We start from the raw sequence: 14569 nt of genomic DNA on the forward strand, positions 1-14569 counted from the left end.
AAGGGTTCTAACAAGAGGACTTTACTCTTACAGTTACCCGGACTTCGGGAGTTCCCCTATAATTAATCCCTCACCCATCCCACACCCTACCACGTGACACTTGCATCTCCACATCTTCCAATCCCCTCAATTTGTAATTGTTTGTAATCACATGTTTATTGATTGGGAAAATGAAATCATAGTAAAATATTAACATTGTTTGTTGTTTTGTTGTGGTCGTTTGTATAAAAACAAATTGAGGTGAAAAGGGTCAGGTTGGATGTGTTTAATCACAGGACTGAAACAAGTTTAGTAAAAGTTTCATGCGCGGTTGATTGCTCGACGACTGCTCCACCTCTGCTTGCGGAACAAGGAAGGGTGGTCGTTAAATTTTGTCACTTCTCTGTTTTGTTTTTACACTTTCAACCAGTTTTGGTTTTCAACCACGATCTGCAAGATGGATCTGCCTCCCATAAAATGTGGACATCTCTACAGACCACAGAAGGGAATTAAGGTAGGATTTTGTATCTGTAAAAAGTTCATTTAATTTATTTTTGGTGGCCAGGCTATTCTATTTCTTTGTAAGTAAGTGTGAAGAGGAAGTGTTCAACGTTTTGATAATGCTAAATAATACGCACAAATATCTCGTACTATTTTCCCACATTCAGTGGTTGTGCTATTGCAACTAGAGTAGACATTTGACCTCGGCATCATACTAAAGTCTTGATCGAGTCCCAGCCAGGGAGAGTAATAGTTCAGTAGAATGGGAATTGATCATAGAACTTTATAAAAGTCGATTGCATATTATGCAATGCAAGAAGTACGTAGTACTTTTTAATACAGTGTTATACATTTGCACTGCTGTGTGTGATGGGCATACATTGACAGTGAATTCTTTGCTCTGTGCTATGTTTATGTGGGGGTAACCAAACCATCAGTCAGTGAGGTCCATAATTTAACAATCAGCAACAATAATAAGGACAACAACAAAACAAAAACAACTGGGGGCCTAATGATGGAATGCTGGCTCGTCAGCAGACTTTATTGGGTCAGTCCTTGGGTAGCCAATTAAAAGGGGGGGAGGAGCTTGGTAATGTGGGATTTTTAATTTTAGTTGGGAAATTGTAAGAAATGAAAGCTGAAGGAAGAAGCAATTAATACTCATCGTGTAGGTCATGAAATATGGGGAAAAGTTTCCGTATGGCACCACCACTTTTTCATTCGATATGAAATAATATAGTATCTAATTTACCTCAATGAGATATCCCTTTTTGTAAAAAAAGAGTGATAAGGTGGTGGCGCCATACGGAAAGTTATCTGAATATGGCAATGGGAAAGTAAACTTGAGTGTTGACCATTATGTTTGTAAAATTAAAAAGCCTTTTGAGATATGGCGAACACTGCTACAACACTATTATAAGGTTTGGGTAAGTTTTGTCTGTAAACACCCAAACCAAACGTAACCCTTCTCGCCGTTGGGAGGAGCATTACATTATCACACCATTGGGAAGTACGTTATCGCGCTGTCGGGAGGAGGGTTACGTTATCGCAACTAACTCCTATCATGTCTGCCAATCCTCAAAAAGGCTTATGATCTCAACTATAATTGTACCATAATTTGAAGGAAATCATTGTTTTATTTTGTTTGTAGAAATACTGGGTGAAACGATGGGCTCTGCTCTACCCAGGATCGGAGGTCAACCCCCCACGTCTGGAGACGTTTGACAGCAAGGATGCGTCTTACAAAGAGGGCGTCAAGCCATTAGTGTTATACCTTCCCTGTCCGATAAAAGCTTTCCCAACATCCCAGCACCGCTCCAGAGATTTTGTTATTGAAATCATAATGGATGACAAAGTTGTTGCTTATGCTGTTGACACAAGGTCAGTTGATTTCCATGTGATGATAAGACCATACCAGTTTTTTTCAGGGAATCTCATCAGAGGATTTGATGAGTACAATAAGTTCATGTTGGAATAATAACTAGTCGGATCACTGAACAATTGTCTCTTGATTCAGGCTCAGCAGGAGGTTGATAAAACCCCTCTGTGTCATTTGTCTACCTTGTTCCACCATTTACTGCAATTTTCTTTTAATGATTGGGACATTGTGGAATGCTACTCCTAGAACTTGTTCCGCTATCGTCTCCGCGCTCATGGAGACGATAGCAGAACGAACCTCATAGTTCTATCGAAGTGTAACACTAGGCGTATCGTTGTGAGAGGTTATAGTGCATCAGAATGAAGTTCTCGTTGCTAAGTCATCGGGATGTGGGTTCGAATCCCAGTCATGACACTGGTCTGTGTCTTTGAACTTTTGCTTCTCCACACCCAGGGTTAAATGGGTAGAGATAGATGGTTCTAATCTTGTTATTGATTTAGCTTACACTATACACTTGGCAGCACAGGCTGTATACTCCCTAGATAGCTGAGATGGTTCAAGGAATTAAATCAATGCCAAGTGGTCGTAAACTTGGAGCTCCATCAGAACTGAGCGATGTATTTGAGTGTTATTCTTAGAAGAAGGCGCTTTTATTATTATTTCATCTTATCACAGCATGCAAAAGAAAGACTACATTTTCCGTTGTGCCGGAAGGCTAACTCCTCAAGTTTCGGCTCTATCTCATAGCCTTAGGGTTATGTCACACAAGGCAATTTCCAGGCAATCTCCAAGAAGAGAATCCATTCACATTTGAATGTTCACATATTATTCTTGCTGATTGTATAAAGCTGTTTGGAAATGCCCTTAGATCTCAATGGTCTTTCTCCTGATCCTTGCTGTTCCCCAAAGCGCTGCTTTCTGAAACATCTTTCCTCTTTGTCGGTGGGTACGTTCGCTTAGCTTTCTTGGGTCGACCTTGGTCTGCCCTCGGTGCGTTCGAATAGCTTTGACATCCACCAGGGGCTCATTCACCCGGGGCAGCCCCCAGTGCCCTGCTTGTGGAGTGGGTTACTTTGGGGTGACCCGAGGTGCATGTCGTTACCATAAGAGTGCAAGTGTGATCGTTCGTTTAGCTCTTGTCAGGGGCTCACCCGAGTGAGCACCACGGGGACGACACAGGGAAGCTAATCAAACGCACCTATTATTATGCTTATTGATTGTTGTTTATTTTTTCTTTTAAAGAGAGGAGTTGAATAGTTGGCTCCATATAATGTCTGAAGTTTCTATTGGGAGGACTGGGAAGAGAGAATGTCTACCTGCTGAACCCCCATCGTCCTCCCCATCATCATTCAGCGGTGAAGTTGCTGAAGGTCTTCAAGAAAATACCCTGTATGATAGCTTTGAGAGTAAGTCTCCATCTAACAGTTCCCTCCAAATTCCTCTCACAGGCCTATATGATCAGTCTAAACCAACTTTGGTTAAGAAAACAAAATTGAGCCAATCTGTCAAGGTGTTTTTATAGTGTACCGGATATCGACTAAACAAAAACATATTAGTTTGGATTTTACCCCTACACTGATATGTCAGCACTGTATACTCTACTTTCCCGAGTTCTGTAAAAAAAAGATCACAGGAATATCAATCGAGTGGGATTCAAACCCACAAACTTTTCAATTCTAGAGCAGTGTCTTACCAACTAGACCACCTAGATTGCCCGGTAGCTAGAGGCAGTTCGATCGAATCCTATATTTTAGCAGTGAGTACCACAACGATTTATTAGTAAGTTGAACTTTTTTATCGGGGATAAAGAATATAAGAAGGTTAATTTGGTTTTATCGGAAAATAACTAACACTCTGAGGTTTATGGATAATGTACACACATTACTTTGTTGGAGCAATCACTGTTGGTTATTACTCAAAATAATTATAACCATAAAACCTTACTTGGTAACGAGGAATGGGGAGCTGTTGATAGTACAACACATTGTGAGAAGTGGCTCCCTCTGAAGTAACATACTTTTCAAGAAAGAAGTAATTTTCCACCAACTTGCTTTTGAGACCTCAGAATTACATGTAGATTTTGAGGTCTCGAAATCACACATCTGAAACGACACAACTTTGTGTGACAAGGGTATTTTTCTTTCATTATTATCTTGCAACTTCGACGACCAATTGAGCTCAAATTTTCACAGGTTTGTTATTTTGTGCATATGTTGAGATACACCACGTGAGAAAAACTGATCTTTGACAATTACCGATAGTGTCCAGTGTCTTTTACTTCACTTCCTCCTTCTGTACTAAAACCTCAGTTTAAATAAGGAATCTTACAGGGCAAAAACAATGGTTAGTTTGTCTTGACCACCCACACACGAATTAGTCAAGCTTTCTGTGAATCCAGGATCTGACCATCTTGACAATGAGTCAGTCCTTCAGACCATCACATAACAATAGGTTCTGGGCATTGACATAGAAAAAGAACCCGGAGAACGCTGAGCTCAGCCGCCCTTTGTGTCGTCTGTGTGGACGCGACGTATCGATATCGTATGGCAAAATGAACATTGTGTGAGACGCGTGTATGGCAAAATGGCAATATGGCATCGCACACAGACTGCTTCTACGGGTTTTCATTGGTGAATAATCATGACGTCTAAATACACGCGTTAAAAAAAATGTGTACAGGCGTCTATAAAAATGGCGTTACATCCAAATCGCACACACAATGACGCATTCAGCGTTATCCGGGTTCTACTTCTATGGTCATTGATGACTAGAGATCAACGTGGGATCGCCAACCAGAATTCCCTTCAAATGGCTGACTAGTTTAGTGTTGAAAAACATGACTAGTGAAATGACAAGCTAACATATTATGCAGGCTATTATTCAATGACAAAGTGAAGGGCAACCCTAAAGATGCCTCAACACTTTTTAACTTCAGCTTGGAAGTTTTCACCCCCTACTTTCAAACTTGCTGTTAATTGTTTTTTTCTCTCCATTTGTTACAGCTGTGGCATACCAGGTGTCAATCAAACCCAACACTTTCAGTGAGCAACTAGGCCTTCAAGGATACTTCTCTCTGCAGATTGACTCAGTAAAACTCACTCTCATTGAGGATGACTCAAACGACATTCTGTATGCTTGGCCATACAGGTATCTCAGACGGTACGGTCGCGACAAGGTCTCATTTTCTATGGAGGCTGGCCGAAAGTGCGATTCGGGACCTGGCTTGCTGGTGTTCGAAACTAAAGATGGAAACGATATTTTTCACAACATCCAGAATTTTGTTAACAGCATCTCCGGGAAAAAAGCAACACCACCTCTGTCTCACAATCGCCACCAGGAGACACCGCATCCACAAGCAGGGAAACCCCCCCTTGCTAGTAGGCCACACAAAACAAAACCAGTGGCGCCCCAACCTCTTTCTCGACCCCACCCCAAAGACCCAATCGGTGCCATCACAGAGAGCTCAATCTTCCAGCAGAAACTTGCTGCTATACAGATCACAAAAGATGAAGCAAGGGGGACGGACTTTGTTCCCAGAAAACCTAAACCCTTCAAACCAAGAAATACTGATCTTCCCAGGTCCTCGTCCCCACCAACTCAGGTTGATCCTCTGTATTCTGAGGTACAAGAGGGTGTGGATACTCAGTCAAATAACAACACCCCATCCCCAGAAGAAGAGAGTGAGTACAGCCTCCTCCAGGACAGTGAGCAGCCGAGGCTACCCCCAACTGAATCGGATACATATGACATGCCTGAGCCTCCGGGAAACCCTAAGAATGTGTACAATATGACTTCGGAAGAACCTAGGTCTGATGGCTGGAAGACATTCGGTCGCACGGAAGACAATATTCACACTGAGACCTACGTCTCCAATGAGGATTTGTTCGTAGAGGATTCTAAGATAGACCCCAAACCTGTCCCAGCACCTGTCAAACCGCTAAAACCCAAGCCACTAATTCGACCAAAAATAATAAAGGCACCCACGTCCAAACCGGAAACCCCAGAACCAGTTCTTAGTGACGCAAACGAAACACTTTATGATGTATGCGGTTCTGCGCCTGAAGTCTGTCACTCGCCATCAGTCTCTGAAGGTGACGACGTCTATGATCACTTCACGCGTACCAACATTGCACAGCCGGTGCCCGCCCCAAGAAAAGTCATCCCTGCCCAACAACCACAAGTGGACGACGAGTCAGAATTATACGATCGTCTTCAGCGCGAGACCAGTGTTGGCGGGACCCGCGTGCCACAGCAACATCAATCTCAGCAGAGACTATACGATTCAGGAGATGTGTATGATTCGTTGGTTCCAGATAACGGAATTCAAAATGTGGCAGGCGGAACTCACCCAGCCCTGCCAGAGGAATCGGAATACAGTTCTGCTGTTGCAGGCTCACAGTCACACATGTATATGGATACACTGTCTAAAGCCACCGCCGAACCAGATGACACGGATGAAAACCCGTATGACATCGTTTCATTTCAGTAAACAAAATTCTCCTTTTATTGCATTCAGAAGAAGAAAAAAAGCAAAACAAAAGCAGACAGTACTTTATTCTGTGTAGTGCCATGTATGAAACATACCATTCACACACTGTCAAGATTTAACACTTCTTTTTGTGCATGCAAGTTTTGCTGGAAAACTAGTAGTAAAATAACCTGGGTGAAACATGAGAACCATATTACTTGTGAGCAGTTCACTAATTACCTAGTTCACTGCTTATTAATATTTTATGCTTAGCGGTTTAAGGGTTTTATTGAATTGAATTGGAAAAAAAAGGGTACAGGTTTAGGGTTTTATTGAATTGAATTGAAAAAAAAAAGGATACAGGTTTTCAATTTGCTTTAACAGTCATTTTGCTAGATATCTCCATCCATGCAAAAACTCAGAACTTTACAAATTGAATTAAAATATTTGTGTGCGTACATGTAATTTTTTTCGAACTATGTATTTTTAACTTGTCTGCCAAGGAGTATAAAAGCAATTTTTAATGTGTTAGTTGCCATGGTGTTTTTCTGTACTTGTTTTCAAAGTGACTTGTAAAAGGAAACATTTAATGTACAAGTTTATGGAAGTTCACAAACTGGCTGCATCAATTATCTTTGTTTGTTGTTTGTTGTTTAGTTGTTAGACAAACAAAAAACAACTTTGAAGTTCATTGATGACTCCATTGTATCAAAGACATACATGGTAATACATGTACATGTACATGTAGGTTGTGAATTTTATTGGTCAATAACCAATCATGACTCAAGGTATTAACAAGGATTTAGTAAAAAGAAATTGTTAAAATTTGCATCTGTTTTCTCCGATTTAATAATGTCATCGATATTTGACACCCGAGTAACATGCCTGTGATATTTTTTTCACAGGACTCGGGGAAAGTACTGAGAATACAGTGCGAACACACATCGGTGTATGGGTAAAAAAACAATTAAATATCCTTTATCCCCTATGCAAATTTAACTTCTCTTATTATCGTTGCGGTACCCGCTGCCAAAACATAGGATTCGAACTGCCTCTAGCTACCGGGCAATCCCGGTGGTCTAGTTGGTAAGACTCTGCTCTAGAATTGCAAGGGTCGTGGGTTCGAATCCCACCCGAGTAACATGCCTGTGATATTTTTTTCACAGGACTCGGGGAAAGTACTGAGTTTACAGTGCTAACACACATCGGTGTATAGGTAAAAACCAATTAATATTCTTTATCCCCGTTACAAATTTAACATTTCTTATTGACATTTGATACTGTTGAAAACTGAACTGAATTGAACTGAACTGAAGAGATGCCTTTATCACGGAAGCAATGGTTGACAAAAAATCCATGCCATGTGTGCAATTTCACACTAACGTCAAATGTTGAACAAAAAGATTGAACAGGGTTTCCTGTTTTGCCTTGTGGGTTTCTAACAGTCATATTTGTTAACTTCCTGAAGGAACTTGTTGCAATTTCTGATAAAATTATTACAATTGTGATGGTTGTTGTACATGATTATGAAGCATGCATTGCACTCACTAAAAAGAATGCTTTCAGTCTCCTTGTTATAGCAGTTGAACTAGTTTGCCATAAAAGGCTGTGTTTCAATAAGTGCCCGACACTATAGATTTCAGCCCATCCATGTCCTAAAAAACAGTTTCCTGTATAAAGTGTTTGGCCGAAGACAAATTATAAATGCTATTTCCTGGTAGGATTGTGATAGGGTGTATTTACTTGGGTACACAACACCTGATTTGGCTCTGTTGTCCTTGTGTTGTGTTGTGTAAGGTTTTAAAGGTGTTACTGCAGGATTGGTGGAGCTGACTTGTGTGTCACCAAACATGCGAAATGACAAACCTGCAAAAATTTGGGCTAAATCAGTTGTGTGATCTTGAAAGAAAATAGTAAAAATCTTGCTCAGTTTTCAATATGGATACAAATTGTACTTGATGTTGGTTGTAACTGAAGTCAGCTGAAGTTTTTAGGTTTTCATCTATGTTGTATGTAGTTTACTTGAAGAACATATGACTTCTTTTCAGAGTTCTATATTTTATACTTAGGAATAAACTTGAAAACCTTTTTCTGACCATTATGTTAACAGAGTCTTTTTCAAAAGGCACGGGTAAGCTCATGTTATGTTGCTGTGTGTGTGATTGTCACTTACATAAAGTCAATGCATTTCTGTGTTTCCTGATAAATATTTCCCCACAAAGATATAAGTATAATTTTATCTGCCAACTATGTATTGTAAAGTTCTAAATCAATGAACCTGTTGATTTAGTTTTTGATGACAAATAGTACGTGGGTGAATGCTAAAAACACAACGATAGCAATTCATTATAACCTGTGCTTTTTTAGTTAACTTAAGATGATGGATAGAACATGGAAAACATGGAAAATGGTCAATGTGACATGACCCGTACAATTTTAGTTAATTGACACTGTTGGCAAAAAAACACAGAAACCTGGGGCAATGACAATTTGTTTACTGTTAGATGCTGGACAGTATGTGAACACAAAAAATGGTTGATTCCTGAAATGAATGTGAGTTACTTTTAGATGATAGTTACGTGTAGAACATGGAAAATAGTGGTTAATTCTTGACATGACCTGTGCAATGTGAGTTTAGGCACCCCTTTTTAATTTTTTAGATATTACCTCGTATGTGAACACGGAAAACATTGGAAAACACAGAAAGTTATCATGAACCAATCATGTGACGCGCAACAAAAACGCATGTTACATGGCTCGTCGGGCCAGGTAACATGAAAAGTGATGTACACCGGTGTACATCACCTTGATCGTTCCCGGCGTTGGTCGATTTCCAGCGCTGTGTAGGAAACAACCTCGGGTTCGAGGGAATTGTTTCTTGTTGGTCTGCTTTAAACAATGAATAGTCCGTCTTAAAAATGTTTGAAGATGACAACAGAACTTCGAGAAGAGGAATAACAATTATACAAAGGTATAACAAAACAATTGTTGCTGTGACCTGGGTCCATTGGTTTTGTACACCCTTGAGGGGAAATGGCACCCTCGGGTGCCATTTCCCCCCTCGAGTGTACAAAACGCCATGGACCCCGTCACAACGTGCAACAATTGTATAATGTTACCTGTACATGTACAATAGCTATTGCTAAGAGGGTTTGGTAGGATAACTCAAAATAATTTTTAGCATAAAACCTTACTTTGTAACGAGTAATGGGGAGAGGTTGATAGTATAAAACATTGTAAGAAATGGCTCCCTCTGAAGTGGTGTAGTTTTTGAAAAAAGAAAAAAAAAGTAATTTTCCATGAATTTGATTTCTAGACCTCGGATTTAGATTTTGAGGTCTCAAAATCAAGCATCTGAAAGCACACAACTTCATGTGACAAGGGTGTTTTTTCTTTCATACATGTAGTTATCTCGCAACTTTAACTTGAGCTCAAATTTTCACAGGTTTGTTATTTCATGCATATGTTGAGATACACCAAGTGGGAAGACTGGTCTTTGAAAATGACCAATAGTGTCCAGTGCCTTTAAGGACAATGGTACAGTAAATGATCACCGTTTGGTGAAGTCAATGACATGCAAGCATGCATCCTGCTCACCCAAAGTTGAACTGGGAAATGTCTGATAAAAACTGACCCGAAGGTGTATACCTATAAATTAATTCTTTGTGTCCAGAATGAAAAGATCAAAGGTTGTTCAAGATACTGATAAAGGCGGGCCATTTATCTGATTGCAGTTGTAGAAAGTTAAACAAAATTAGTTTACATTTCCTGTAACTATAGAGACTTGTGCAAAACTCTATCCTTTCGAAAAATAGTGTTTCTATTGACGTTTAAGGAGACACCATGGTCATAAATCTTTCTCTATGAGCTGTGGTCGTTCTGAGAAGAACTTGTGGTTTAATAACTCGACATTTCGTTACGTGTGTGCTCTGATCATCTTCAAGAGAATGTAGAATTATAGTGTCACTGCAAACCTTATTACAAGATTTTATTTTCACTATGCAAAATTTCAAAACCTACTCATGTTCATTATGTATACTGCAAACCTTACTTTATCTCCACCATGCAAAGTTTCAAATTCTACTCATGTACATGGTGTTACCACAAACCTTAGGAGTTTCAAATCCTACCCATGTACATGGTGTTTCTTCAAAATTCAGTAAGCTTGCAAAAGTATTAAATCCTACTCATGGCGTTACCACAAACCTTACTAGATTGTATCTCCACCATGCAAAGTTTCAAATCCTACTCATGTACATGGCGTTACCACAAACCTTACTAGATTGTATCTCCACCATGCAAAGTTGCAAATCCTACTCATGTACATGGTGTTACTGCAAACCTTACTAGACTGTATATCCACCATGCGAAGTTTCAAATCCTACTCATGTACATGGTGTTACTGCAAACCTTACTAGATTGTATCTCCACCATGCAAAGTTGCAAATCCTACTCATGTACATGGTGTTACTGCAAACCTTACTAGATTGTATATCCACCATGCGAAGTTTCAAATCCCACTCATGTACATGGTGTTACTGCAAACCTTACTAGATTGTATCTCCACCATGCAAAGTTTCAAATCCTACTCATGTACTAAGTGTTACTGCAAACCATACTAGATTGTATCTCCACCATGCAAAGTTTCAAATCCTACTCATGTACATGGTGTTACTGCAAACCTTACTAGATTGTATAGCCACCATGCGAAGTTTCAAATCCTACTCATGTACATGGTGTTACTGCAAACCTAACTAGATTGTATCTCCGCCATGCAAAGTTTCAAATCCTACTCATGTACATGGTGTTACTGCAAACCTTACTAGATTGTATATCCACCATGCAAAGTGTCAAATCTTATTCATGTACACAGTGCTACTTCAAATCTCAGTAAGATTGCAACAGTTTTAAATCCTACGCAAGTACATGGTGTTACCACAAACCTAACTTCACTGTATCTCCACTATGCACAGTTTCAGATCCTACAAGTGTTATGTAACTCGACCACAATCTACGCCCACGTCCCATCAACTGCGCTCCAAAATCAATACGGAATACTTTGATATAGATTCAATTTCAGTACATCTTATCTTCCCTCTTGTTTTGACAATCGCAATGAAGCAGATGGATTTGTTGGTTTCATTTTTGAAATTGAATTCTTCTGTCGAGGGTTGAGCAGGAAGAAAAAGGGAAACTTTGATCAAGCAAATATCAAAATGTTACACTTTGTAATCTGAATTGTGGATATGTTACAATCAACACTGATTAACTGTAGCCACAAAAGCTTTGCAACTTGTTTAGTTTAAATTTCTTTGTTTTGAAAAACCTTTCTATTTTACAAAAGTCTATTTCGTCAAGACATTATTTCTTAAAGCTTTTTTAGACGCACACTCTCTTTACTCTCTCTCTTTCTCATGTGACTTGTGTGTTAAAGTAAAATGTTGTTTAAAGGGAAGGTACTCGTTTGGTAGTTACTTGAAACATATATTAACTTAAAAACTGACTTGGTAACGAGCATTGGAGAGCTGTTGATAGTATAAAATATTGAGGTAAACGACTCCTTCTGAAGTAACATAGCTTTTGAGAAAGGGGTAATTTCTCACTAAAAGTATAAAAGACTTCTAGCTTGAAGTCTTTTATTCCTATATGAAAGCACACAAATTCGTCCAACAAGGGTGTTTTTTCTTGCATCATTTTCTCGCAACTTCGATGACCAATTGAGCCCAAATTTTCACAGGCTTGTTTTTTATGCTTATGTTGAGACTGGTCTTTGACAATTACCAATAGTGAACAGTGTCTTTAATGTGAATAATCGTTATTATACAAACTTTTACTCTGTGTTGAGTTGGGGAGGTTCTGACTAATTTGCTAATTTTTACACATGTTAGAGCATAAATCATATTTTTACATACTTGGCTCTTATAGTTTTTATACTCATTTGAACTCATTAACCTTTGGATATATGCCCCTTTATTACAATATATTTTGGAATTTCTTTTACAAGAATTGTATAGTAGCAAGATTTTCAAACTGTTAAGATTTTGATAAATGAACCAACAATTCATAAATGAACATAGTGGACAAACAATAAAAGAGTCTTATTACATTATTTATTAAAAAGGTGATTGTAGATTTGAATTGATAATTATATTTTGTCTCGGTCTATATTTTTGTTGTCCATGAACATTGTCTAAAGAAGGTTGGACAATATGATGAATGTTTGCACCAGTATATTTGTTCAGTATTGACCTGTGACCTTTGTAGATACTTTCAACAAATAATTTGTTTTTATTTATTTAGAGGGTGATTTTTTTTTTTTTAGTTGAACACTTGACTTTTGGGTAAGTTTGGGTTTACATGTTCCAGTTTCATGGGGCTGTGAAAGACATGTATTTGCTTACTACTTACACAAGTTTTCCATTCAAAAGTCACATACATGTATTGCAGGTCAAAATTGCAATGTATATTGTACTTTGCAGTAAAATTAACGATCTATTGATCGTGATCGAGATGTTTTTGTAAAAACTGCCCTTTTTCAATTTTAAACCATGATGATTATCGCACATATTCTTGTAAAATTACGCTTCAATCTTTCAAATGTAGTTTGTTGACTCTAGTTTCAAAAGTGATTGTATGAAAAACCGAAAGCAAAACTCGGATGCATAAAACGTTTTTGTTTCTTGTAAAAATAGGATGTCTATTTGTCTGCTAGATTTGATAAGTTCATCCGAATGTTTTTTTTTAAATCTTTGTTTTTTATAAAGTCTTTTATATATCATTTTATTAGAATCTTATTATGATTGCCTTGAATATTTCTTTGTTGCTTGTAGCTTTTGTTCATATGATCAAAGTATTTTTTTCAAGTAGATTTAAAACTGAACTTTTACGCTGAAATAATGTTTTGATCCGATATCCCCCTTTTTTTTCTGTAAAACTAAAAGTAGCGTTCCTTATCTTTTTTTAAACTTCACATTTCTACGTTACACTGTAAGCATTATGACTGTCTAAAATGTCATATAATTTTCATTTATAATAAATGTTGTAAATAGAAAATTTTAAATGAGGGTGGTTAATACGATCATATGTATATATTCTAGGAAGATGTATTTTGAATAGTAGAATATCCATCTCTGATTCAAAACTATTTTTATACTATAAATTTAAACAATAGGCCTATATCAGCTCTTTTAATCTATCAATAAATGTGAGTGTAATTTGTACTGTCCAAATACATGCATCCCTTTAAATTTGTGGTAAAATTGGACGAATTACCAGAAAAGGGAGTCGTAGATTAAGCCCAAAACCTGCTTTGGGAAAAAATGTTGTATTGGATTATTATTATTATATTTTTAATAAATAAAAACAAACATTACGGCTGAAGCGCTATTGTTTTATGGCTAATATATCTGTGTTTATAGACGATGTGAACTTTGTATGCAAAATGTGTGACCTTGAACATTATTTGAGTATTCTGGCAGGCAAGATACTACACTGGTCCTATGGGAAAGTTGACATTTTGTGTCCTTATTTCCACATAAAACAAAAGAGTTGTGAAAGTAAAACCTGGACAAGTTTTGAGATGTGCCCCGCTTTCATCATATCAAAAGTTAATTAGAATTGGACAGTGCAATCTCCATAAAATATAAGATTTTGTGTTTTCTTCCATTGAGCTGTGTACAAATCGTACCTGCAGGAAGTCCAGGCTCTGTGGCTCTTTTGGAAACATGCGATGTCACAGGTCACATCGTCTAAGATAGAGTAAGGACCTGATACAAAGCATGGGTTACGATTCCACAGAAATAATAACGGAAACCCTGGAACTTGATCATGGTTTTCTGTTCTTGGTTACTTCCAGACGCTTACATAAATAGACAGACTTTAGGTATTCCTTTTCACACTAGTGGGCCAACCCCTAGGCTGACCATGAACTTCACTCTTGAGAGGCGCACAGTAAGGGGAAGGAAACCGTAAAATTGTATTGAAACTTGGCAAGAGGAGGCACCATGGTAAAGCAATTATCGTTGGTGACATGGGTTATTTGGGTTCCTTGGGATATATCTAACCACACTACCCCATACTCGTGTCACACCTGGGGAAAATGCATACTCAAGACGCTAATGTTGAGGTTATCTGGCTTAACCCTACTCCGAAGCAGGAGTAGCTATTTCCCAAGGAAAAAGGCTTTTTGCAAAATGTTACCGACTTGAGTGGTGTAGATCTCCAGCTGCGGCTAGTCTAGATCT

The 14569-nt window shown here is 38.3% G+C and overlaps 1 protein-coding gene across 1 annotated transcript; it reads left to right on the plus strand.

The window, feature by feature from the left end:
* Positions 1–351: 351 nt before the first annotated feature.
* LOC139940563 (uncharacterized) lies at positions 352–13706 on the plus strand. Its single transcript, XM_071936868.1, has 4 exons — positions 352–493; positions 1631–1860; positions 3101–3264; positions 4861–13706. Exons 1-4 carry the CDS (start codon positions 437–439, stop codon positions 6345–6347), a joined length of 1938 nt encoding a protein of 645 aa, XP_071792969.1. The 5' UTR covers positions 352–436; the 3' UTR covers positions 6348–13706.
* Positions 13707–14569: the final 863 nt, after the last annotated feature.

This window comes from Asterias amurensis, chromosome 8, assembly GCF_032118995.1.
Source record: "Asterias amurensis chromosome 8, ASM3211899v1".
NCBI classification, from domain to species: domain Eukaryota; kingdom Metazoa; phylum Echinodermata; class Asteroidea; order Forcipulatida; family Asteriidae; genus Asterias; species Asterias amurensis.

Coding starts and splice junctions, on each gene's coding strand:
- LOC139940563 (XM_071936868.1), top strand. CDS start 437: ATGGATCTGCCTCCCATAAAATGTGGACATCTCTACAGACCACAGAAG. Junction 494..1,630: donor GACCACAGAAGGGAATTAAG/GTAGGATTTTGT, acceptor TTTTGTTTGTAG/AAATACTGGGTGAAACGATG. Junction 3,265..4,860: donor CCTGTATGATAGCTTTGAGA/GTAAGTCTCCAT, acceptor CATTTGTTACAG/CTGTGGCATACCAGGTGTCA.